The 27,416-nt window shown below is 36.0% G+C and overlaps 1 protein-coding gene across 1 annotated transcript in view; it reads left to right on the top strand.

Annotated features, from left to right (window-relative positions):
- Positions 1 to 27,416, top strand: part of ck (myosin-VIIa ck) — a 327,005-nt gene that overhangs the window by 219,883 nt on the left and 79,706 nt on the right. Inside the window, exons 3-11 of the mRNA XM_071597488.1 lie at positions 7,306 to 7,419; positions 14,117 to 14,263; positions 15,289 to 15,473; positions 16,774 to 16,895; positions 18,158 to 18,414; positions 19,342 to 19,507; positions 23,701 to 23,831; positions 25,099 to 25,283; positions 25,393 to 25,603. Coding sequence (XP_071453589.1) covers positions 7,306 to 7,419; positions 14,117 to 14,263; positions 15,289 to 15,473; positions 16,774 to 16,895; positions 18,158 to 18,414; positions 19,342 to 19,507; positions 23,701 to 23,831; positions 25,099 to 25,283; positions 25,393 to 25,603 — 1,518 coding nt within the window. The remainder of the gene's footprint in view (positions 1 to 7,305; positions 7,420 to 14,116; positions 14,264 to 15,288; positions 15,474 to 16,773; positions 16,896 to 18,157; positions 18,415 to 19,341; positions 19,508 to 23,700; positions 23,832 to 25,098; positions 25,284 to 25,392; positions 25,604 to 27,416) is intronic.

Below are 27,416 nucleotides of genomic sequence, written 5' to 3'. Positions count from 1 at the left end.
AATAACGGAAGTTATCAAGTCTGCCCACATTTCTGCCGACAGTGGTGGCCATCTTTGCTGACTCAATAGAAAGTTTAACCGTACCACCGTCTAATGCATCAGCGAAGAAACCCATTTGACTTTTTGTCGAACGTACGAGATGATTTTTTTATTTTAAACTTTTAAGGTTTTAAGAAAAGAGTCTCGTTTTGATTATTAACGAATAAAATCGAGCATGAAGAATCCGCCCTTGAAGATAGAAAGGGCAAGAGAATTAGCAAGTACCACTTTCCTTTTAATTGATCAATTTCTGAAGATACCAGGTGAGTATTTTGAAATAATTACACGTAAGTACTTGCTTAGTATAAAAAAATAAATATGGACGAATTACTGAAAAAAATATTTTGTTTTAAGTGAATGGGGTATAATTTTATCCTATGGTCGAGTAGATGCCTTGTATTCACATCGAAATGACCTTTAATGTACAATTGAAATTCAGTTTTCGCGCCTAAATTGAAGTTTTATTGAAAATATTATTTCGCGCATGCGTACGAGTATGTGCAGATAAACATCGTGGCTTCGATTACTTTTTCAAATCAAGATGGTCATCTTGGAAAGACTGGGCATTGATACTGTTGCTAGTCTGCATTGAATGTCTACATCTACATCAATATCCTGCAAGCCACCGAAAAGGTGTGTGGCAAGGGGTGCAGCACCAGGAGGAAAGGGTAAGGGATGAGGGGGTTAGGGTTTTTCAAATGGATGGGGAAAGGTGAGGGGAACCTGCAAAAAAAATATAAATATAATCGTATAACCCTGCGCAGTCGCCACCTTGTAGGTTAATACTTATTATGTCTAGCCGGCTCCTGGGGGATTTCGATTACAAGCATTCTGGTCTCTTATTGTTCTTGGAAAAAAGGACCATTTAAATCTGTCAGTCTTGCAGTCAATCTCTCTAATTTTATATTCGTGGTCCCTCCGCCCGTAATACGTTGGGGTTCGTATTATGTTCTTGGTGTCGTCGGAAAAGGACCCATCTTTAAATGTTTTTAGTAAGTTTCATCTATATTGTAAACACCGCTGTTTAAGGGAATCCCAGCCTAAATTTTCTAGCAAAATAGTTACGCTACTGCGTTGGTCATAACAATTTTTGATAAATCTAGCCCCCCTCCGCTGAACTCGATCTAATTCCGAAATCAAATTTATCTCTTGAGGATCCCATATACTGGCAGCATATTCCAGGTGGGGCCTGACTAGGGCAAGAAAACATCGTTCCTTCACTTTTTCGTCACATTTACCCAGCACTCTTTTTACAAATCCCAATTTTTTATTAGCGCGACCGCATATTTCCCGTATGTGCTTTCCCCAGGACAGATCGTGAGTAATTGTTACACTCCAGTATTTAAAGGAATCTAAATGTCTGTTCTGTATCACCTTCTATTTTGTTCCTTTAAGAAGATCGTCTTTGGTAACTTGATCAAACCTCGTTATTTATGTTGCATTTCATTAGATCTGCTGGAGTAAGTTTAAATGTATGAGTTTTTTTGTTCACGAGACGGGAACTTTGACAGTCCTTTCGTGAGTTTTCACTTTTAATGTTGCTCTCGATTCGAATGAAAAGCCTCAAATTTCCACTCTTTTCCTTCCGGATAATCCAGTGCCCTATTTCTAAATCCATTATGTTTTCTATTTCGTCGTCCGCCATTATAGCACCCCACGGAACTCCATAGCACCCCAATTATATAGCACCTCACGCCACCTAACGCATCATGACCCACCTCATCCAACCATCTTTCATCTCATTTAATGAATCCAATTATTTTTTTGGGGCTTTTTTTTGTGTGTGGCATCTCGGTGGGAACGCGTGGTGATCTTGTTTTTTTTCGTGGCCCTCCTTAGTTCCTGTATATTTATCCCTTCTTGTCTACTTTGAGGTTTAAATGAATAAGGGACAACTTCGTGTTTGTGGCTTGGGGAGACCAGCACAACACGCCATCAAGTGGGACTTCATAACGAGTCGTGATGTCACGGGGCTCGTGACAATCTAGACAAATTAACACAACGCCGCGTGATGAAAATAAGACGCTTCGTGTACCGTTGGGCGAAAGTCGCGACGGCACGATTGGCCGGTAAGGAAGGAAGGGGTCTCAGGCGAAGCCATGGGTTCATCAGCGGGTCACTTTAATATTATTTTGGCTAGGTTTGTCAAAGTATAAACGATGTCATTAATACAAACTATATTTAACCAAACCTTATAGTATTCAGTGAGGTTTTAAATACATCACTCAATTTATTAATATTCCCAATCTCATTTAAATAATTTATTTATTCACTTAAGATTTGCTGGAAAACAAATGCTATTACAACGCAAAATCCCAACATTCTCTAAACTCTTTACTCATTGTGACGGCAAACTATGAAAAAATATTAAATACATATTTAGTAAAAATAATAATTAATAAAATTAAGGAATACCTATATTGTGCAGCGTATATTTATCGTTAGAAAGTACCACGAAATATTATGGTATGAGATTGGCAATTATCATTATATTGGAATAAAATATTAGCAGTTGTTTTTAAATAGTTTGACCTACCCACAGTAACTGAGAGAGCCAAGAACACTCGTGTACATCACAATCGCCAGCCGCAAACAAACTGATCGAAATGTGGTCGGTAGTATCGCCATTCACTATGTGGAACCGATTCAGTAATGGAAAACATAAAACATTTTGTTTATAAAAAGAGAAATATGTATTTTCACAACCCAGTAGCTCTTACCTAAGATAAATTAGATATCTTATGAGTAGTACAGTTATTTCCCATTAAGGAGGTTGCTCGACTCAAGAAGTCGATTTTCCCGATTTTCCGACCAACGTTTCTCGGGATTCGGGAACGGGAAAGTGGAAAAAAATTCCCGAGAACGGCGGGAAAGAATTCTCGCCCGGAAACCCTAATGTGAAGCCTAAGAATGGTCACCGATACTATTAGAATTATTTCTCAATTTTAGAATATTTTCTGAAGATTGAAAAGGGCCTTTTATATCCAATAATTCTCTCATTCAACTTCCTCACTCTCGGTTTTGCTTAGTAATACCTAAATATCCGTGCCTTCCTCACTCTTTCCTACCTGTCCAGGTATCTCCTTTCTCCCACGCTCTATCCTGCACATCAACGTCACTTCTCAAACTTTTTCTTCCTGTATTGATAGAATTGAGCTCTTACGGCTAGTAGTATTGAATAAATAAAAAACTCAAATAGCCGTAAACAGTTTACATTTCAAAACAAGGTATAAATGAGGTTAGTTGGCTAACACCACAAGTCAAAGGATGGGGTAAAGGGTAAATAAGGAAAGGGATGAGAAAGGTGAATACGAATACGCGTATTTCGGCCTCTTCTGCGTACTGAAGTTTAATCGTCACGGTAACACAAGTTGAAGTGAGAACGGGTAAAATGCGCGTATTCGTATTCACCTTTCTCATCCCTTTCCTTTTTTTACCCTTTACCCCTCCCTTTGACTTGTGGCGTTAGCCAACTAATCTCATTTGTACTTTGTTTTGAAAGGTAAACTGTTTACGACTATTTGAGTTTTTTTATTTATTCAATTTTTCTTCCTACTTTCGTCCCTTCTCCCCCCCCCCCCCAGGACCTCCTTCTTAACATTGTTCAGCATTTTTAATGTGCCACTAGCTTTCCATCAAGTTGATTTTCCATCTATTTTTGGTGCATCCTGATCTCTGGAGCCTCAAAAATCCATTCTTATTTGAATCGGAGAGTAGGGTAACAGAGGAAGGATGGTGCTGGGGTATAGGGCACGCTGTCGCGTTTCATTTTGAAAATGCGTCGCTTATCTCGCTTATCCCAAAAACAGTTTACAAACTCATACGAGTATCATATTACGCTGTATGCTCTCCAATTACCTATCGCGTGCGCTAAATAGTTTCAATCTGCATTGCGCAATGCTTTTCCAATCGCATCCGCCGCGTCATCTGGGTTAAGCGCATTGAAATAGGTCATCTTGCCGAAGTTCACCTGCGCTAAGTATCGACGAGGCTTGTGGTGGGGAAACATTATGCTATTATTGGTTTTCTATCGGTTAAATTAGGCTTAAGATGGATAGAGAGTGAACATCGTTACATTCTTGTCTTGTCTAACTTGACATACCTTGACGCATCACACTACAATAAACTGTTCTCCAATTCCGCTTACTCTCTGATTCAATTCATTTCCTTCAGCATGCATATCTGTGCTATTCCTACCCCTTCCTTGTGGTCAGCAATGGTTTGCAACCCATTGACTGACTGATAAACTATAACTTTTTGTTATCAGCATACCTTATTCTCTGAATTCCTCACCCACTTTCGTTCCTATTTTCAGTTCTACCCATGCCTCTTTTACCCTTTTCTCCGCATACGCGTTGAAAATACAGAGTAATAATTTACACCTCCCTTTCCTAAATTTGCCAATCCCGTCTCTCCATCCGCCACTCGCACTTGAGCAGTCATATGTGGACCTGTTGCTGATAAGGCATCTATCCTACCAGTCTACTCCTAACTAACGTAAAACATTCATTAATTTTACCCAGTTGTCTCTATCGAACCCTTTCTTGAAATTTACGAAACAGACAAATACATCCTGATTTTTAATTCTATCGGAAGGGAATTTTTTGGTCTCTAGTAAATTTTGAAGGTGAAATACTGAATTGGAAACACGACTATATCGACGCTATTTCTGTTGTCATTCCCATCATATACATTTGCTAAACGATGTAGTATTTCCGACTGTATGTAAGTTACTTGTCAGAATTAGGGAACAGGTATCTCTTCTTGTACATTAATATTAATTAACAGGCACATTTTTAGATTGTCTGTCGGTTCAAGTCTTTCCGACCCTCAAACTTTTGTTGTCATTGCAAGCATCACATATTCTTTCTACATTGATATTTCCGTGCGGGATGACGCCATATTGTAAACACCTCATTGTTGAAGCGTTCCAATAGGAAACACGAATGGGGGCGCGCGTGTGTTGCCATCTGTTGCCATCTGCTCTTATCTCCGGTGGCTGTTTGTTAAGTACTCAGTATATATGACTTGTACAGCGATGCATCAATCATACTAATGACATTGGCATTAAAATATCCCTATACCCTTGAAAGTGGCGTATTTTGAAGGGTCGGGGATCACCAATTTGCTAATATGTGTTGCACCAAAGCTGTTATTGCAATAAGGCCATCAGCTAATGTTACTTCTACCTCAATGCAACAGACATCTCTTTATAAATGCCTTCTTCATGGACAAATTTAGCCTAATTTAATGTCAGCTAAGTTGTTAATGCCTTTGACGTTAGGAAGAAAAAATACAAAGGCCCGATGAGGCTTCCTTGCGTAACACGTGATGTGACTGTTATTGCATATGAGCTAATACTATTAATGATTGCACTTGGTACACGGAAGTAGTGTCTGCCAAATGCTAGTGACTATTTACAGTATTTCTTGTACTTGAAACAAGATACTTACATCTCCACGATTTGCCATCAAAACTGTTTCGTTTTCAAATCTAATCAAGCCCTTCAATTTTTTACATAACGTTTAAAATCTTTGTATGCATGTTGTTTTCATAGTTGGAAATTGAGGGTGAAATTGCATTGCAGTTCTTTTGGGAATTACCGGAGGTAGGAATGAAAGTGGGATGGGAATTCGTAAAATCAGTTATTTTTGCTGATGACCAAGCTCTAATTTGTCAGTCAGCCAAGGGGTTGCAAGCATTGTTGAGGCAATTGGAAATTCAGATCGACAAGTATGGGATAAGAATAAATACTAATAAAACAAATAATATGCAATTTTTCAGAGAGAGACAGCCCAGTTTAACGTTATATAGGAAGGTAAAAACTGAAGTAGAGGAAGCAGTTTATTTACCTCGGAAGTGTCTTAGGTCAAAATCGTCAAAGTAGTAGGGACATAAGGAGAAAAATTGCGTTATAAAAATTAGTTTTCACAAGGAAAAGGGAATTGATGACAGCGATGTTGAGCAAGGTTCTTAAGAAAAGGCTTTTCAAAGCTTTGATATGGAGCGTAGCTATGTACGGCGCGGAAACGTAGTCATTGAAGCAGGAGGATAGACGGAGGCTGGAGGCTTTTGAAATGAGGGTGTGGAGAAGAATGGAGTAGTAGTAGTGGTATTTAGGGAAGGCGACCGACTGCTGAGGTAATTTGCGCTATAAGGGATGGACAGGATACGATGAAGGGTGGAGAGAAACCCGGCGTCGACATTAGCCTACTCTTAACGAAAAGCGCCAAGGGGTCCGCAGCTTAACGTCCCATCCGACGGACGGCGTACTCACACAAAGTGCCCTCCACAAAGCACCTCAAGTAGGGATCGAGATACCTGTGAAAAATATTCAACACCGCCGGGATTTGAACCCGGGCCCTCTGGGTGGGAAGCCAGTACGATAGCCACCGCACCAAACCGGGCCCCGAGAAGAATGGAGAAGGCGAAATGGACCGAAAGGGAAACAAATGAGGTAGAAGTACTTGGTATGGTGGGCGAAGAGTGGGTATGTAGGGAGAAATCCTATGGAGGCAGGAAAAATGGATGAAGGGCGTATTGATCGGCAGGGGAATGTTGAAGACTGTGATAGAGGGGAGAATTTTAGGCAAACGACGAAAGGGCAGGAACAGGATAGGGGTGTTGGACGGGATGAAGAGAGGAAGAAAGTACTCAGAGATGAAGGGGAACCTGATGTAGAATAGGTTGCTGTACTGTGTTTTGTTAGGAGTCACAAAATATTTTTTGGTCGGTGTGTTCGTCCAAAAACCTACTTCAACCGGTAGATTACCTTATAATAATAATATACACAACTATAAAGCGTATTTATGTGATATATATATATATGTATGTATATAACATATATATACATACATACATATATATACATATATATATATATATATATATATATATATATATATATATATATATATATTATGTATATATATATATGTATATAACATATATATACATACATACATATATATACATATATATATTTATGTATATACATATATATATATATACATACACACACGCACTAATGAACATTCACTTGCTTACATGGAAAGAGATGTACTTTCATCGGATGCAGATAGTTGTTGAGAATTACCAGTATGCTTTATATAAATTGTGGATATAGCCAAACTAGCCACCGATAACCGTTAACATTTCACTTGGAACTTCTGATAGAGTGTATTATTCCAAGTATTGTCAGTTTCTTATGAATACAGTGTTGATAGGTATTTCTTTTTTAACCAATCGTTTCTTTTATGATTTCAGGGGGACTACATCTGGATCGAGCCTGTTACCGGCCAGGAGTTTGATGTGGCGATCGGAGCAAGGGTAATATCAGCCGAAGGCCGAAGAATCCAAGTGAAAGACGACGACGAAAAGGTAAGAAATATCCCAAGAACTTTTGAGTCCTTCACTGTGGTCACAGCGTGCTGGCCGAAGTAGAATCATGTGCTATAGAAGTTTATTCAATCAATGCTCCATCTAATTTGTGCAAAGTAAATTCAACAAAAATCGTGAGTAAATTACTTAAAAAGCAAATATAATTGAACTAACTAGGAGTTCGCTAATAAGATACCTCGTATTTATGTTCTCATTGACCATGATATTAGCCGCGAACTAATATTTGGAATTTAAAAATACCAATTAACTAGAATAACTTGAATTATAACTAGAATTTCTTGTTTTTCCTCGCATTCGTCGGTTTCGTCAAATTGGCAACCTCGCAATTTCATTGTTGAAAATTTTAAATTATGATATCGGTAAAATGTGAGTCGTCTTCTGGGTGGAATATTTCGAATGAAAAATGAAATTAGTTCCCTGGAAAACCTCATCATATCATTCAACTAAATTAAAGTATTTTGCCAAGTCGATCGCCGCAATTAGTTAACATTTCCAAAAAGGAAAATGTCATCTTTTTATAGATTTCATCTGTTGAGACTTCCGCGACACATATGAGTCATCTCTGATTGTTTTTTAAACTTACTAATGAGCACCATTTTGCTATAAATAAATTGTCAGGACAACTTTTCAGGTTTTTATCTCGCAAGAACAACATATAAGTGCAGTGCATTTGGGTGTGCAGTGGGGCTTGATTTTTCGTCACTTTTTTCAGATATTCTCCGTTCAATTGCATATCGTATGAGCCGAAATGTTGGTAGACCATTGGTGATAATGTGGATAACACCTGGTTGAAAAAAAAACAACATAGTGCTACTCAATTTGGTGTTAACTCACGTGAAATCAACTTGAGTTGGCTGCTAGTACAACATTTTTTTTCAATGACGATGTGCGTGTTTGAATACCATAAAAAAAATGATGAATTTCCTAACGAGCCTATTGAAATAATTGACTCCGAAATTGGCATTGCTTTAAATCTTAAAGATTCCAGACGATAAAAGTTAATGAGGGAATTAAAGTTCTTCTTCGAAGACCAATTGTGGACGAGAAAGGCTTTGTAGGAATGAGGACTGGGTGTATCGTTTGTATTTTCTATGTTTACCACCTTGTGTTGCTATGTGTGAAGAATGGAGGAACGTTTGTTGTCGTCAACACCGGGAATTAAATCTGAATTCCTCTTTCTATTCTTCTCTGTCATACACTTCGTTCGATTATTATTTTTTAGTTACTTTAAAAATTTGATTTAAAATCACTCCATTACGACGACAGCTCTCAGCTGTGGACTCGAAAACACCATTTTCAAAACACGATCGAAATATTGCCCATCATCTCTCATCAATCTTTTGCTGATAAGGGTCGAGTAAGAGACCTTATGGATATTTTATCGTGTATGGAAATGCTGAGAATCGGCTCGTGTCGCTTGGACGTAATCATTTATCTAACCCGTGGTTTGACCCTCGGCTAAATCCAGTCTTTCATCCGCTCGTTCATCTCCGAAGGCTCGCTTGCTTCCGGTACTTGAAAAGGTTCTTAAGGTGGACCTCCCCTTCCGCTCTCTTGTGAAGATGGACGATAGATCTGCGCGAAATTGAAAACTTGAAAGTGATTCTCCGTCTTGTGGAGTCTACCCTTTTTCTCGCTGGACTAACCTTGAGGCTGTGCCCTTCCTGCTCTTCTAAGAAGCTTATCAGTCATAGTGGGCTTATCAGTCATGTAGGGAACGTAGGAGAGACGATATGGGTTCGATTTATGGGTGCATTCAAGAAGTTAATAATCATTATGCATCCTGAACATGGAAGTTGGGCACTGCGCGAAAATTGCAAAGCTTATGACCAATAGATAGAGGCAATTGTGTCATTAAAGTTTAAATATGAGTTTGTAATGAATAAATTGACATTTTTATTACAAATACGTGTGTAAATCGCAGAAAGTACTATCCAGTTAATAACACAACGATTAAGAACAGCCCCTGTTGATGAAACTGCAGGGAAATGTGCATTATTTATTAATGTTGGAAAGTATGAAATAAACAGTTACAAATCATTTAGCAAATTTAATGAGATTGCATTACTGGATTTCTCATGAACTTTCTTAAGGGGATTTTGTCCTTTTAGAACACATACTGTAGTCCAAGAATAGTATTGTAATATTCATGGCGCTGTACGAGAATTCCCCTTAAAAATTTGATTATATTTGGTTGGCATAGGAATGAATCATAAGATTTATTTCGTAAGTTTTCACTCAAAAAGCGACACCTTCTGCCCATATTTAATTGTCCAATAAATTTATTAAATGATGCGGGGTTTACCTCTTTCTCAAGCTACTGTAATTAATTAAAGCTGCTTCATTTCATCAAAATATTCTTATCTTCATGTTTATGCATTCATAAAAGAAAGCATGCAAGTAATCATATGCAATTGTTCATTAATTCAACAATTCAATTTAGTGTTGGCATTTATATTTTTATTAACAGTCATTGTTAGGCTGACCTTATTGTTACTTTCCTCTTTGTCGGGGAAATCATGAAATTTTGTATATAAATGTGTGAAAACGTTCTCTTATTCTGAGATAAAATTGTTAATCATTCATATTTTTCATTTCATTGTGTTGAACTGAATAACACTCCATATTTCTGAATATATTCGTGTACTTCTCATTTTAGAACTGAAATATATCACATTAGGATCCTATTCCACTGGTCTATCATCCGTTACTAATAACTTGATTGGCATTCTTTCCTGGTTTGCTAAATCATTATTATTAAAAATGATTGATTTTGATAATTCACGATAATTATTCTTAGGATTGATAGTCACATTTTCCTGCAATCCGAATGTAAATTAAAACAATGATTAATATTAGTTTTCATTGAATTCGAGCGAGGATTTATCCAATCAGAAAATTGTTTGCACTTGACAGTTTGATGATGTTGTTAACCAATCAAGTCCCAATGTGGAATCACTTTGGCGTCAACGATGCCGTCGACCGTTGATCTGGAGAGATTCTGGATTGCTTCAGGGAATTGAACTCGGAAGTAAAGCGGGTCGGTCGGTGTCGAGGGGGTTGATGCACTCTCGAACTGCGACCTTGCCCCGAGGAAGGATTGATGCCCCTCTGGTTTGTAGCCGAGTGGAAGGCATCAATCAGAGGTTGTGTGCTTTCTGGAAGGATATCGGGGAGTCCGTCGACCTACAGCCGGATATCCAATCGTGTAGGAACCCCCTGAACCGTCGTGGTATTCACTATACGTCTGAGGCCGTCAGATGTGTAGCGGGTAGGATATCCCAGCACTGCAGGGCGTTTTTAGATTAAAGTGTAGGTTATTTAGTGGGTAGCTAAAGTCTTCTTTGCCAAATTATGAGGCTTTTAAATGAAGTGAGGTACAGTCCTAGCAATAGTTCATTTAATACCAATCAGATGGCATAAGACGGAAAATTTTATTAGGGATTCAATATTAATTAGAAGACGATCCTCGTTAAAAATTCGAAAAACCGTAATGTCAAACATTATCTGTATTGGTAGTCGATTGCCGAAGTTTAAAAAACAAAGTCGCACAATATCATCACCTTATTCAAAGCAAAGGCACAGATATAATTATTGGGACAGAAAGCTGGTTATAGACTGATATTGCTGGCGTTAAAATTTTCCCAAAATCCTTTTCCATTTACAGAAATGACGTAACAAATAGAATCGGGGGCGGAGTCTTTATTGCAGTCCAAAATTCATGCGTCAACAGGGCTGAGGTAATTGCGGGTAATGGTATGGAAAGCGTTTGGTGCTCAATTAAAAGTCCCCAATCCGAAATATTCCATGCATGCGCGTTACAGACTGCCAGTCAACAGAGACAATTCAATACTAGAATTACATCAGCGAATCAAATGTCCAAAAACAATGATCGTGCTGTTATAACCGGTGGAGATTTCAATGCCCCAATCATTGACTGGAGCACATACGTATAGTTTTAAAACAGACGGCAAAGACAAAGATATCTGCGAATCGCTATTGAATTCTTTTATGTTGAACTCATTGCATCAACTTATCACTTCACCAACTAGGGGCGATAATATTCTTCATTTTTCAGCAACGAATATTCCCGAAAAATTCTTAACTATAGGCCTGTCAACAAGCTCATTCCCACTAAATTTATAAAATATAACACGGAACCTAGATGGTACAATGCGGATGTTAGAAAATCATTGCGACGTCAAAGGCTATATCACGCCAAAATGAAAGTAATTAGGGATGATATCCCTAGCGACAAAAGAAATGAGGTAACTTATGATTACAAGATATCTAGGGCGAATGCCAAGAATGAATTTTGGAAAGCGTTAAGCGATTTCTAAAGTAAAAGGTTTGCGGAAAATTTGAAAGAGATTTCGAAAGTATTTTGGTCATACGTCATAGAAGTGCGGGGAAATAAGTCAACTGTTAATTCACTCAAAAATGATAAAGGCGGAAGAGTAACCAGCAGTTTGGAAAAGGCTAACTTATCAAATTCCTTCCCTTAAAGTTTCTTCACCAATATCTCACAGAATACCTCCGATAGCTTACCAAATCGTGCCAGTAACCAATGCCCAAAATTGAAATCTCGTATAATGGAATAGAACGTTTGCTGAAAAATATTAAGCCTAATAAATCCTCCGGCCCCAATGAAATACCCGCTCGTATATTTAAGGATCTATCTAGGGAAATTGCGTCGTATCTAGAAATAATATTTAAGAAGTCGCTGGTAGATCACAAGGTTCCCAGAGTTTGGAAAACGGCTAACGTAACACCAATGTTTGAAAACGGAGACGAGGACGAACCGAGCTAACCTATTTCCCTCACATCCATTCTGTGAAAGGTTATGGAACATAATAATTGCTGGTTCGATCGTGAGACATCTCGATAATCGGGGAATTATTAATGAAAAATCAGCACGTTTTCCGAAAAGGTAGATCCTGCGAGACGCAAGTTGCGCTTTTTGTTCATGACATTCTTATTCCGAGAGAGAGCAATGTTCCAGTGGACGCGATTTTTCTAGATTTTATGAAAACGTTGGACAAAGTACCTCAAAGTAAACTGCTCGCAAAGCTAGAAGCATGTGGCATAGATGAAAATATCCGGGGTTGGATTAAAGACTTTTTGAATGGTCGGATACAAAGAGTAGTGATAGGTGGAGTTAGCTCAAATGCAGTAGAAGTTACTTCAGGTGTTCCCCAGGGAAATGTCATCGGACCTCTTTTATTAATACTTAACGTTAACGACAATGACTCTGTAGTCACTAGTAAGATAAGTTTATTTGCAGACAATGCAGTGGTTTTCCGTGATATCCGTGACCCAGAGGACACAGCAGCTTTGTCAGATGATCTTAATGCTATGCAACACAGGTGCGACACTTGGCAATTAGAATTAAACTTAAAAAAGTGCGTAGTTATGCATTTTTGGAAAAAGAGCTATTCCCTCCCGAACGCCTACAGCATCAGGAACACCGAAATATAATTTGTACACTCAATTAAATACCTAGATGTTACCCTCACTCGCGATCTCTCCTGGGTGAAACACATAAGGGGAATATATGGACAAGCTGACAAATAACTAGGATTTATTAGAAGAGTACTGGATAAATGTGATAAAAAAGTCAAAGAAAAATGTTATCTTTCGATGGTTAGGCCTCGTTTAGAATATAGCTGCAAGCATATGGGATCCTCACGAAGTTGGATTAATTGCCGAACTGGATCGCGTATAGCGTGGAGGAGCTAGATATGTAAAACGTTTCTATGATAAACTTAGTAGCGTATCCAAAATATTAGAGCAGCTAGGGTGGGAATAACATATGGAGCGAAGGTTAAATTACAGATTAAATCTCTTCCATCAATTTGAAGGACGTCTCTTTATAACAGTGATGTTGAAAATGTATTATTACCCCCATCGTATTACGGTACGAGAGATCATGTCCATAAAATTAGAGAGATTTAAGATGTCAGTTTTTCCACGAAAGATAAGGGATCATAATGAAACTGTCCGACCACAGTAAAGGTAAAAATATTCCGGTGTTTCCACACCCCCTGCCACACACCCTAGCGGTGGCTTGTAGGATTTATATAAATAGAATAAAAACTAATCAAATAAAGTAACGTGTTTCATTAAAATAAAAAAACAAGTTTTCATAAATGTCTGTTAATTTTTAATGAAAATAATTATTTTGATGCTATTAAATGAAATGAGACGATACTACCGTGTTTTCCCATGGATAACGCGCACCTTATGTATAGCGCACCGAGAACTTGTAGTTATCATAAATTTGTATAGATACCGCGCGCCCAGGACTTCATAGTTATCTTGCACGTGTATAGATGCCGCGCATCTATATAAACATGTATATATGCGTGTAAAAATTATATATATAGTGTGTGTAAAAATACGTCTATGTCGGATGTGTGTGTGTAACAATACGTCCATGTTTGTATTTTTTCAATTTTCATTACATAACGCGCATCGTCATTTTTTCGATCATCTGATCATTTTTGTGTTGATAAGGCGCGAATTATCGATGGGAAAATACGGTATTTATTTGATACCTTCTGGTAGACTTGAACTGGAAATTCCTCAATTATTTCTTTCACTCTTCAATTATTTTAATTTAACTGTTATTACTTTTTCCTATGATAACATATGACTTTCATTGTTTTCTCAATAGGAGCAATGGCTGACACCGGAAAGAAGGATAAAGGCAATGCATGCCACCTCTGTGCAAGGCGTGGAAGATATGATATCTCTTGGAGATCTTCACGAGGCTGGAATTCTAAGAAATTTACTCATAAGATACAACGAAAATCTTATATATGTAAGTAGTTATGTATAATATTGACGTACATATTTCCCACAGAGGGTTAGCTTGTGTCACAAAATTTTAGCTGCAAATTTTTTTTTAATTTTTTTCCACCAGTATTTGTTTTATTAAACAAGAAAAAAATTTGAAGCCAAAGAATTAACTACAAAAGAAATTTGAATAAAATTCCTATGCGTTGGTTTACAAAAAGGAACAATTACATAACTGTTATTTATTCTTAATAAAATTACTTTTCATCATTTTTTACATAGCTAATGATCTATGAATGGTACTAGTTGTATGTAAATGATTATGCCCTGAAAATTACAGTGTAATTATATCATATTCATTAGCGAAAGGATTATTTTTATGATCAGCCTTAATCTGATGAATTCAATCTGAATTTTCTTTTACATTCATTTCGCAAAAAAGGTGAAATGTGCAAATTCATTTATTGCAAATTCATTATATCATTTGCAGAGTGACAAGTTATGCCATTAAAAATAGCCATTTTACAGCTCTTGGGCTTAAATATTGTAATTTTACTCTTTTTCTTGCTCTTCCATTAAATATATGTTATTATTTTGCTTTACAAAAGCTAAATTTAGCAGATGAATTCAAAATAATGCAATTATTTCCATTAATTCTTGAATTAGCTAATCCTGAAGAGTCATGTCCAACATTATTTGGATTTCTAATCTGATAAACAATGTGAAAATGTACCGCATAAGTGATTATGAAAATATTTTGATTTTCAAAAGAAAAAAAAATTAAGCATGCACTTGGAAGACTTTACATTAAATAACCTTATTTGATTGTTATCATTGTTGTTGACATCTTTCTTTGTTGAATAAGCAATTCTTTCTTTTACACTGAATTGTTTACCTGTTTCAATTGTTAATTAATTTAATGGCTAATGGATTTGATTGTTTTAGAATGTAATTTATTTTGCTTAAGGGTCTGCATAACAGTTTGTTGTTAAATGGTTTTATTCATGTGTTTAAAGCATCATTATTGACATGTGTGCACTTTCCTCTCAGACTTACACAGGCTCAATCTTGGTGGCAGTGAATCCTTACCAGATTCTTCCCATATACACTGGAGAACAAATAAAGCTATACAAGGACAGAAAGATTGGAGAGCTACCTCCTCATATATTTGCCATTGGAGACAACAGTTACACTCATATGAAGCGGTTTATGCAGGACCAGTGTATAGTAATCAGGTGGGTAATATTTCACATTATTATTAATTTGTATTCTCACCCTGATTATAAAAAGTGTTGAAGCATAATTTGTCTGGGAAGTTAAATATTCATGTCTCCCACAATGTCTTGGAAACTTTGAGGGAGAGGTGGATGGGTGTCCATAGCAATAAAGGCACTCATACATGTTTATTTTTAATGAACTATTTTGATCTGTCTCACAAATAAGATGGCGTCTTAATGTGAAAATGGTTTTCTGAATGTGCATGGGTCGTGCCTTGTTTATTCATTGTACATGTTGTGACTGTTTATGGAGCATTTTGTGGTTGTTCAGTTGCAGCTAGCTCTATACAGATTTGAAAGTCATGTCATCATTATTAAATTTTTGTGAAAGCCTGTGATCAATGTTAAGATGGTGCTTTAATAAGGTTAAACCAGTTAGAGTCACCAGTGCATTAGGTTTAACTGCTGAAAAGTAAAAGGTAAAATGGCTTTTAAACAAATGAAGAGGCTGGTAAAGGAATACAAATATCGCTGTACATTTTAAAAAACAATTTAGTGTTCTATCACCTAATTGTGTATCCAGTTATACATGCCGATTGAGTATATGTACTCCATTGAACAGTACAAAGTCTCAGATTTATGGGACCGTTTATTTAACTATTTTATGGGTGTCAGAAGTGAAGTTTATCACTGTGCAACTCCTTGAAGTTGGTGATGCTTGGTTAGCTAGCCATTGGTAACTTCTTTTATAATGTTCTGAATCATCTTAGGTTGCCTAGTACCCAATCCAATAGAGAATTCAGGTACTTTTTTGAAGATTTTCAGTTCAAACCATCAGGTTATTTTTCAGCCGACCACAGTAATCAAACCATTGGGTTTTAAACATGATCACCTCTTTTCAGTCAGTACCTTGTGCCCCATGTCTCAGTGTGGATTAAACTGTATTCGATGGTTTCTTGCTCAACTTTGTGGAAGTTCATGTTCATTGGATGAAGAACACTATGTACTGTTCTTTATTTTGGTACCACTAGTTTCAAAGCTTAGGCGTCATCATCAGGTACAAATTAGTCAAGTTGTGGTCCATATATATACCACTCATGTGGAGAAAGGGGTGGGTAAGATAGGGGGGAAGGAGAGTTGAGGGAGAAGGGAAAGAGGTGGGGTTGTTCTTCATGATTACCTTACCTATTTGTGGCCAGACTAAACAATGTGTTGTTAGCAAATAATTCATCACCATGCTTAGAATGAAATGTGTTGAAAACATGTATTTCTGGAGAATAAAGGTTTTTAACTCTTCCTTTTCATGTAACTGCCGCAGTGGGGAGAGTGGTGCTGGGAAGACAGAAAGCACAAAGCTAATCCTGCAGTACCTTGCTGCAATAAGCGGCAAACACTCGTGGATAGAGCAGCAAATTTTGGAGGCAAATCCTATCCTTGAAGGTGAAAATGTTGGCTATAAATAAATTAATCAAAAATACACTTCTGATGCTTCTTTTATAACTCCATAGCATTTATCCCATTTAGTTAGTCACAAACATAACCTTTTTTTGCTTTTGTTGGCAGTTTAGTAAGAATAATGAAGTTTTTCTTGAAAAGTTACTGTCATTTTTCATTTTAATATAACTTTTAATATAAAATAATATCATTCTTTTTGTTCAGCAATGTTTAGATGGCCCCTCATCTAAAATTTATTTCTTCAATTATGAAAATCATATCGATGCATTTATAATAACCATAAAAAAACCATAAACACAGTAATCAACCCTAAGGTCGGTTTGGTAGGTGATGGCAGAGTTCACCCAGTACTAAGCCCGAGGGCGTGTGAAATTCACACATCAGGGTATGGGGGCCAGTTCCTTTCCCTGTGCCAGTTATGGTTTCCCAGGAAGGTCTGGTACCTGAAAAACAATGCAGCTTGGGTAGAGCTGCAGGTGCCCAGAGACTTACCTGGGATTTGAACCCGAGACCCTCCGGTCAGTAGTCCAAAGCTCTACCCCCTGGACTGCCGCGACCAATGCATGTATGTGTGCACCAAACCGAACTTAGGGTTGATTACTGTGCTTATGGTATTTATAATATTGTGAGGTAAATCACATTGAGGTAAGAGCCACCCAACACTAAATCCAACGGTGTGTGAAATTCACACATCAGGGTAGTATACACACACACACTCAAGCACAGATACACATACATATATGTATAATATGTATATATATGTATATTTATATATATATAAACACAGATGTAGATTTTTAGAATATACAGACACAAAGAAAGGACACTCACAATATGTTATTTGACGTTTTAACGGCTCGGCTGTCGTCTTCAGATTCTGTGTTTTTATATATTTGTGCGTCACCAAAGAGCGTTCCATTTCGAAGATTATATATTGTATATATATATATATATATATATATATATATATATATATATATATATATATTTATATATGTATGTATGTATATATATATACAGCTGTATTTAATAGAAAAAGTATGTAAATCTGTCAGGAAAACTTTTTCACACTTGTCTACCTATTTGAAAGATAACACATTGAATTGGAACTCTCAAGTCAATGATTCCTATCTGAAGGAAATTGAATGACCTTTATTTCAAGATTTTCTCATCCTGTTGGTAAATATTAGATCCATGTGCTTTAATTAATTTTTTGATTATTAATTATTGATCTTCTCTCCTTCCAGCATTTGGAAATGCAAAAACTGTCAGGAATGACAACTCCTCACGATTCGGAAAATATATCGACATCCATTTCAATCGTGAAGGTGTGATCGAAGGTGCCAAGATTGAACAGTATCTTTTGGAGAAGTCTCGTATTGTGTCTCAGAATGTTAATGAACGGAACTATCATATCTTCTATTGCATGCTGGCTGGCCTGTCCAGGGAGGAAAAGCACAGGCTTCAATTAGATGATGCATCACATTACAAATATCTCACGGGGGTATGTGATTTGTTTTTCTTTTGTAAACCTTCATTTTACCTGTGTAATTCATGAAGCAATTGGGAAGTTATTTAACTCTACAAAGTATCACAATGTAAACATCTATCATCTATTTCTGCTAAAATGTACTTAGTTTTATATGAGGTAACCTCCCATTATACCTATGTATTATATATAGAATATATATATATATATATATATATATATATATATATATATATATATATTATAGTATACATATTTTATTTAGTCTATTTCCCAGCTAAAGAGCTTACACAGTTTGGCATTTCATTAGTGCATGAATTATGCAAACATTTTGTTAAAACCTGTCAAGAAAAATGATAGTTAGGACATTCATTCTGTAACTCCCCATAATGCTCTGACTTTAATCAACAGGTGTGGTATAAGTGTGAGCTAGATTTCATTCCATATGATAGAAAAACAAACATTACAGCAACTAGTTCTTGCATTGCCTTTAGTTCACTCAAAAAAGTAACCTAATTCATTCTTTCTCATTAGTTCACATAGCTGTAAGTATCACCAGCCCAGAGGCATCACCCAGAACAAGACTAGGGTCCCCTGGCTAGTAGACAAGTTTTATATTGACTGGACTACATGCTATGACTGAAGCATTAATCTAATTTAATACTCCAGGGAAACTTAATGAGGAAAACAGTAATAATAGCAAAATTGGAAGAGATAGCATTTTAAATTTTGAGTAAAATTTCATAGCAGGTTCGATGAATATAAAAAGATCTATGACAATAAAATTGGGGTACGTGTATATTTGTTTTCTGGAGATTGTTGCACAGGATGTATAGAATAAATTTGGAATGAAAATTATTTTCTTAGATAGTTACTTACTGAAATATTCTTAAATGTCTGCTACACATTTTCTCATGTTTATCCATTTTTTTTATATTTCAGGGTGGAAGCATAACATGTGAGGGCCGTGATGATGCTGCAGAGTTTGCGGACATCCGTTCGGCCATGAAAGTTTTACTTTTCTCTGACCAGGAAATATTGGATATATTACAGCTGCTGGCAGCTCTTCTCCATGCTGGAAACATAAGGCATAAAGCAACTACTATAGGTATTATAAGAATCCGAATCATCTCCCTCACTAATCAATTTATGAAATTCATATATCTATTTCCATGTTGGAAGAATCTGATTATATTCGCATGAAAAATAGGAATCAAAAATGGTTGTCCCTGTAGTACTTCTTTGTTTGTTTTGCAAAGTTTTCTTCAGCAGCAATAGCTCAGTGTTTAAATGCGACTAATGTAAAACATTTTTCTAGGTATTCGATTTTTTTATCTCACTCATGGCTTGGATTCCCATCCTACTTTCCAGTGTATTTAGTTTTCTTCCCCATATCTACATCTATATCCTATGGCATTAGGGCAACAAGTTCGATTTCATATCCAGTTAAAGTGTTTCTGATGATCGTCAATAAGAGGATTGTTTGAGCTCAGGATATTGAGAGACTAACTTGATGTCATAGCAATTATGAGGTCACTAATAGGGGAATATGGAGTGTGTATGTTGAGGTAATTTTAAAAGAGGCATTGGAACAACTGGAAATAGGAATTAAATCCAGTGGAGAATTAATAAAATCAGTTAGGTCTACTAATGATTGAGCTTAAGTTTGTCTCTTAGCCAAGAGATTACATGAATTGCCGAGTGCATTTGTATGTCAGTGTGATAGGTTTGGAATGAGAATAATGGTAAACAAATGAAGGTTATGTTGTTTTTTTTAGAAAGAGGAAAGCCAAATCAAATATACATTAAAGTAGTGGTGTCATAAGTCAAAGAATTAAACATTGAAATAGGATGGCAAAAACTAGAGAGAGTATATCAGTTTGCCTATCTTAGCAGCATCCTGGACCAAAATGTTAAAATTATTTGGGGCAGAAGTAGAACAATTGCGTTAGACAAAGAAGCTTTCACAAAGAGGAGGGAATTGATGACAGGAATATTGAGCAAGAATATTAAGAAAATACTCGTGAAAGCTTTGGAATGGGTTGGTTTTGTATGGTGCAGAAACATGGTCATTGAGACAAGATGATAAGCATTAATTTTGAGGCTTTTGAAATGTTGGTTTGGAGATGGATGGAGAAGGTGAAGTGGATGAGAAGGAAAACAAACAAGGAAGAATTAGGCATTGTGTGGAAGGAGAAGGAATTTTTGGGATTAATCAAAAGGAGGCAGGAAAGATGGGGTGCAGAGCATATTGATTGGCAATGGAATCCTTAAGACTGTGATAGAGGAGAAAACATTAGGCAAGTGAGGATGGGTTAGGAATCAGATAGGGCTTTTGTTGTCAATCCATCCTGATATGTTTCATTATGTTTTTCAATCTCTGAATATGTGCTTATGATGATATCTGTGGTGATATAACCTAATGGAATGGAAGTCAATAGCTATTACTACATTGCTAGTCTACTCTCATTATTCCTCAATGTGATTATTTGTTCCCATAGTACCCCAGGCACAGCAAACACACTTGAACATGCTAGCCATATTTTCTCTGTAGTAAAATTGCTGCTTAATTTTAGACCTGAACATGATTATTTCCCCATTTCTCTCCTTGAGCGCCCTCTTTCCTACATGGTAAATCTTGCCGGCCTTGGTGGCAACGGGGTAACGTCCTCGCCCACCAACCCAAAAGTCGCGGGTTCGATTCCCACCTAGGTGGATTTCCCTCCATCTAGGGCTTGGTTGTATATGATTGTCTTCAATTGAATGTCTGTAATGTAGGAGGTGGAAGAAGGGACTATTAGTCTCAACCTCGCCCAATTCAGTCGATAAATAAATAAAAATAAATCTTGGTAAAGTTGACCATTTCCCATAGCCATCAATATTGATTCATTTCTTCCTTCTAGATTACATTTTGGGGAAGATACATATCTCGGTGATCATTTTGATTATTGAAAAACCTTGCTTTGTTGTATTTTTTTAATGATTGGAAAGTTAAATGGTTCATTTGGTGACTTTTCTTTTTAGTTGATGAAATCAAGAAAGCTCCTTATCTCTTGGTCGGCATTACCCTTCAAATAGAATATTTTTCTTAAAAGCAATGTGTAAAATAACCTTCTTTTATTTTAATTAATATTGTGTTTATAGAGTTTGCATTTTGGTTCAGTTCTCTTTATTGATGTTACTTGGTAATTTCCTAGACATTTTTGAATGTTACTTTCCTAAAAAAAGTACTGAATTGTGAGTTCACTAAAGCTAAAAATAATCTGTAGAATGCTGAGGAGTTATTAGGTCTTAGAAATGATTAACTTAGTCATTACCACCCTTACAAATTCAGTGGAAGCCTGCATAACAAAGAGACTTACTTGCGATACAAAAGGGAGCATTATGACTCAATTAGGTCGGCAAAAAATAAAGCATATTAAGATTTTATTTGCAATGCAAAAAATGAACAAAAGGCAGCATGGAGAGTAATCAATGAAGAAGTTGATCATAGTAATGCTGAAGAAAATCTTTCTTTTACCCCTGAAATTTTAAACATTTTTTTCTTAAAAGCTTTTGAAAACAATTTTTTCTCTGAAAAATTTGATGCTGCCAATATTGGCAATATGCTGCAAAATCTTCCTCCAAAATCATTTAAATTATTGTGTTCATTGCAGAACCATTAGGTATGTTACTTGACGTATGTTTTGAGACAGGGGATTTTATAATAGCTCCAAAATATTTCAAAACAGTACCTGTCTATAAGAAAGGTGGTAAAGATGATTTAACTATTGCTGCCCCATTTCCGTAGCCCCTGGTTTAGGTAAATATTTTTAAGCTATAAATAAAGATCAAATATGTGATTTTTTTGAGTCATCAAATCTGTTTTCCAAATCACAGTATGGCTTTAGATCTGGAAAATCTAAAATAATGTCTGTGAGGTCCATAGTTAATTGTCATTGAATCATTTGAGAAGAGGGAATCAGTCTCTGTGATAAAATGTGATCATAGTAAGGCTTTCAACTGTGTTAATCATCCAATATTACTATCAAAGCTAGAATATTATGGTGTTAAGGGAGTTGCACTGAAAATAATGAAGTCATATTTGGATGATCACCACCAATTGGTGGAACTTGAACTTGATGGCTGTTGGTCTGCAGCTCTTAAGGTAAATTGTGGTGTCCCACAGGGCTCTGTGCTTGGCCCAATACTGTTCAATAATCATGATTAATGATTTGCCCTGTAATATGAAATCTAAATCTGTTTTTAATGCTGATCACACCACTTTTCTGATAAACTGTCAACATCTCAAAGATGCAAGGCATTATCTAGCACTGCCCAAAGACAGGCTAAGGAATGATTTGATATTAATAATTTACGTTTAAATACTGAGAAAACCTCGCATTTTGTATGCAATCTTGAATCAAAAATAACTGAAATTAAAACTGCTAAAATATTAGGAAATTATATGGATACAAAACTTAACTGGGAGAGCGACATCAGTCAGATCTGTATTAAACTGAGTTAATCTGTTTATATGTTAAGAAAGCTCAACTTCCTCATTTCAAATGAGTATCGTTTAATGCTTTACCATGCCTTCTTTCAATGTAATTTGAATAATGGTCTTGAGCTATGGGGGTCATTCCCTACATGTTAAACAAATCTTGCTATGGTCTGCCCACTCAGTTGAAATAAGACTCCATCCCGAATTTCCAGTATAGGGTATACCTGTACACTGTACCTGGTTATGTGCTAACCCACTTCACTCAATTGAGGAATTCTTTTGTGACAATCGTCATCACATTTAAGAATGTATGTTTATATATTACATGTAAACGATATTTATATTGACGGCATGTAATATGGTTGTACCATTTAACAAAATGAATAATGTATTATCATTACTATGTTCTTGAAATATCACATTGTCTTCCAATGACCAAATTTCAGTAACCATCAAATACTGAGGTAGAATTTGGTTATGCTGTAAAGGTATGCTGTAGGGTTCTTCGACACTGCACAGCCTATAGTTTACTTATTTTTTTGTGAAATGTTTATTCTTCTGTACTTCAATACCTATACCTAAACGATTATGTGGGGTAACTACATCCAGTCAATTCCCACTACCTCAATGTTGTAAATTTATCCCATGAAATTAATGGTATGTGTGATATAGTTTCCTTGATTATGTCTACTACATAATAAATTACTAAAATGTTTTACAACTTTTATTGATTTGATTTTATAATATTTATAAGTACGATATAACCCACCCAGTTGATAGCAGATGAAGGACTACATTATATCATTTTTGAATTACAGATAATTTGGATGCCACAGAAATACCTGATCATAGTAATGTTGTTAGAGTGGCAACATTATTAGGTGTACCCAAGCAGCATCTTATTGATGCTTTAACTCGAAAAACAATATTTGCCCATGGTGAGACAGTGGTAAGTAAAATCTTCTGATCAATGCAACAAACTGTATTAAGACCCCATCACATCAGCCAAGTTTCCATTCAAATTTTGTGTTTTTATATTTCAAGATAACTTGTACACACCTGATCTCGTGACATCCCTCCACATGCTGAAACTTTGAAAAAATTGCTTATGGCCACTTAGGAAAAAATATAGTCACATCTCCTAACTTTGCTGTTGTAAAAGTCATGGCATTTGTCCTCTGGGAATTCAGATTTTCATGTTATGTATCTTTATTCTAACTCCTGCAACTACTTAACAGAAGTGAGTATAGAGTGAAGGCATGCTTGTTTATAACAAAAGAGTAAAGCAGTGTGAGCTATGACAATGGACAACAATTCCACAATAATGCATATAAATTTATTTACCAACATTGCTTTACAAATATAAATATATTTGTGTGGCATTTTTTTATATTGTCATACCTAGCACTGTATTACTCTTTTATTATAAACAAGCATGCCTTTACTCTGCACTAACTTTGTTTATGAGTTGCATACAACTTGAAGAGGAAATACCATTATCAATCCTAAAGTCTTTATTTTACCATTCTCATGAACAAGTCTGCATTTCGGTGATTATTTTATGTGATTTGTACAAAAACTTGGCCTGATTGAGACAGCCTTTAGTTATGAAATGCAGTATCATTTAACAGTTTAACTCATACATATCGGCTCCATCAGAAATTAACTTGGTTAACATTCAAAACTTCCTGAAAGGAGCACCTGGATGAAACAAGCAACTATTTCAATTTGTTGTAAGGTTTTCTTAACTTTTGGAGTTTAAATTACAAATTCTCCAGCCACAGTGGTAGGTTCTATTAATAGCTTAATTAAAAACTGAATTGTTATGAAACACTGGATGTATTTGATTTTTGAAAGTAAAATTGGAAATATGGAGACTTCTGAGCAAATGATTCATGATATTTTTGCAAGAAAAATTTTAATCGTTTAACTGCATATTTTCTGGTAAATGCAAATGATTGTGATGATGATATATAATAACTTACTTATCGAAATGTTTGGATTTTGGGACCCTTTGGAATTGATCCTCATCTTTATAATGTTACTCATTCTTGTATTCTTTTTATGTTATGTAGGAATTTTTCAAATAAGAAAGTTTGAATTCATATGGGTCTTGACTTCTCCTTTCCGACTATTTACATTGTTTAATACATTCTATAATATTAAGCATATTTCTGCAACTAATGTGATATTAAATTAAATTTCTCTTCTACCAGGTTTCAACATTATCCAGGGAACAGTCAATAGATGTTAGAGATGCTTTTGTAAAGGGTATATATGGCCGTTTGTTCATACTCATTGTAAATAAAATTAACAATGCCATTTATAAACCCAAAGCAGCTGCTCGTACTGCTATTGGAGTACTTGACATTTTTGGATTTGAAAACTTTGACACAAACAGGTTTGCATTAAAATGACATTATCTTATTGATGGATTTAATTGCTAATATCTGATTGATGCTAATTATTTTGTTCTTTGTTGATGTATGAATCATATTTTATATTTTCAGTTTTGAGCAGTTTTGTATAAACTTTGCCAATGAGAACCTTCAGCAGTTTTTTGTTCAGCATATTTTTAAATTGGAGCAAGAAGAATACAATGTTGAAGGTATAAGTTGGCAGCACATTGAATTTGTAGATAATCAAGATGCTTTGGACCTAATTGCAACTAAACAGCTAAACATTATGGCTTTGATTGATGAAGAATCACGTTTCCCCAAAGTAAGTCTCTCTATTTTCAAAACATTTCCTGAGCTATTAATGGTATTTTGAATAGTTTGATAATAAACCTATGCATGTTTTTAATGAACTGAAAACATTCTCCGCAAGGTATTTACCACAACAGACCCTGAATGTAATTTATAACTTCCTTAGCACTTATATAGATATAAAAAAACTGCCATTATTCAATAGTTCCCAGCTCAACTTTGTTGAAAATCATGTTTATTAAATGAAGAATACAATGTATCTTCAAAGGACAGTGTGTATCTAAAGTATCTAAATGTATCTAAATGTATCTAAATGTATCTAAAGGACAGTGGAAAGATATATTTTATTCTTCATTTAATAAAACTGCCATTATCATGCTATGAATACATATAATCTAATCTAAAATAATTCATCTATCTGATTTGTTTGTAAAGATAATAGGATGAAAAAAGATATTACCTGATAAAAATAGTTGCGATGCATTCAAAAGTATTAATCCCCCTCAAAGTAAATTAAGGATATTTAAATGAAAGAAGTAACTTGGTAATTCCACTCAAACTTAATGAAAATACAACCTAGGTTTGGACGTTGGATGTCATCATCAGGTAATACCCAATCTGATTCCAAATACTGGGGGAAGGGGGAAATTCAGGAAAAAGGATGGCATGTTTGTCAGAAAAGTCAGTAATAGGAAATCATGAAATCAACGACCACCCTGCCTCATCACTCGGTTTCCTTCATGATTAACAATATCACTTTCACTGTGGAGTAAATACGAGAGAGGTCTAGATTTTATTCAATGCAGAGAAACGTTTCAGTACGATATTACTCTAATCAAATCATTATAATCACCTTGAAAGGCACAAATGTTCATTTTGATATTGATAGGGTTGGGTACAACTCCCCCTGAATTAATCTCTAGGCCATGTGAAATTAAAGCATTCAGGGGACAGGGAGGGAAGGGGGTCAATTCCTTTTCCTCTGCCATCAATCAGTTTTCCTCCAAGTAACCAAAAAATGGCACAACTTAAAACTGTGGAAGGGAACCGAGTTATCAGTATTGCTAAGGTATCACCTGGAATTTGAACTCAGTCAGTAGCCTAAAATCAACCACAGATACACCAAATACACTGCATACTGTTTGTCATTAGTCCTGAATTCTCATTGCAGGACATGGTGATAGATAAATAGATATAAAGTTGGTGAAGGACATTTAGGGTCATAAGGAACTTAGACCTATTTATCCATTGCATAAACCACCCTGATGTCTTTATTTCCAAAATACTTTGATCTTACTTAAGGCCAGTGTATCCCTTATGGGGAAGTCCCAAACTTCCATAGGCTCCAAGAATAAGGCCAAAGCAAGGATTTCATATCCTGGCAATGGCTCCTTACACCATCTACGCCTCGGAGAGTCCTTCATCTCCAGTGGATTATAGGTGCCTCTTCACTCGATAGTGGCCAGTTAACATCCCCACTATCATTCTTGGTTGACCTGGGTCAAATTATGTGAAGTTTTTGGTGTAGTTTGATCTTGGCCCAGAAATATGGGCTTTGGCTTGCCTTTAAGCCTTTCATGGTGTGTCAATTCTCAAGAGTCCTGGATCATTCTCTCTACATTCCACTTGAAGGCATTGGTGATATGATTGGGCTAAGTTCTCTAATTGCTTCTTCTTGTGCCAGTTTCTCTGTCATCTTATTTCTGGTTTTACCCTTATGACCTGGCACCCAGAAAAGTTCTACTTTCCATCATCTGACTATATATTTGACCAACTCTCAAAATTCTAATGGTGAATAATGATTTTCACCATATTGAACACGGTGA

Source organism: Hetaerina americana, unplaced genomic scaffold (assembly GCF_022747635.1).
Source record: "Hetaerina americana unplaced genomic scaffold, ioHetAmer1.1.p SCAF_9, whole genome shotgun sequence".
Classification (NCBI taxonomy): domain Eukaryota; kingdom Metazoa; phylum Arthropoda; class Insecta; order Odonata; family Calopterygidae; genus Hetaerina; species Hetaerina americana.
This window is presented reverse-complemented; position numbering and strand designations above follow the sequence as displayed.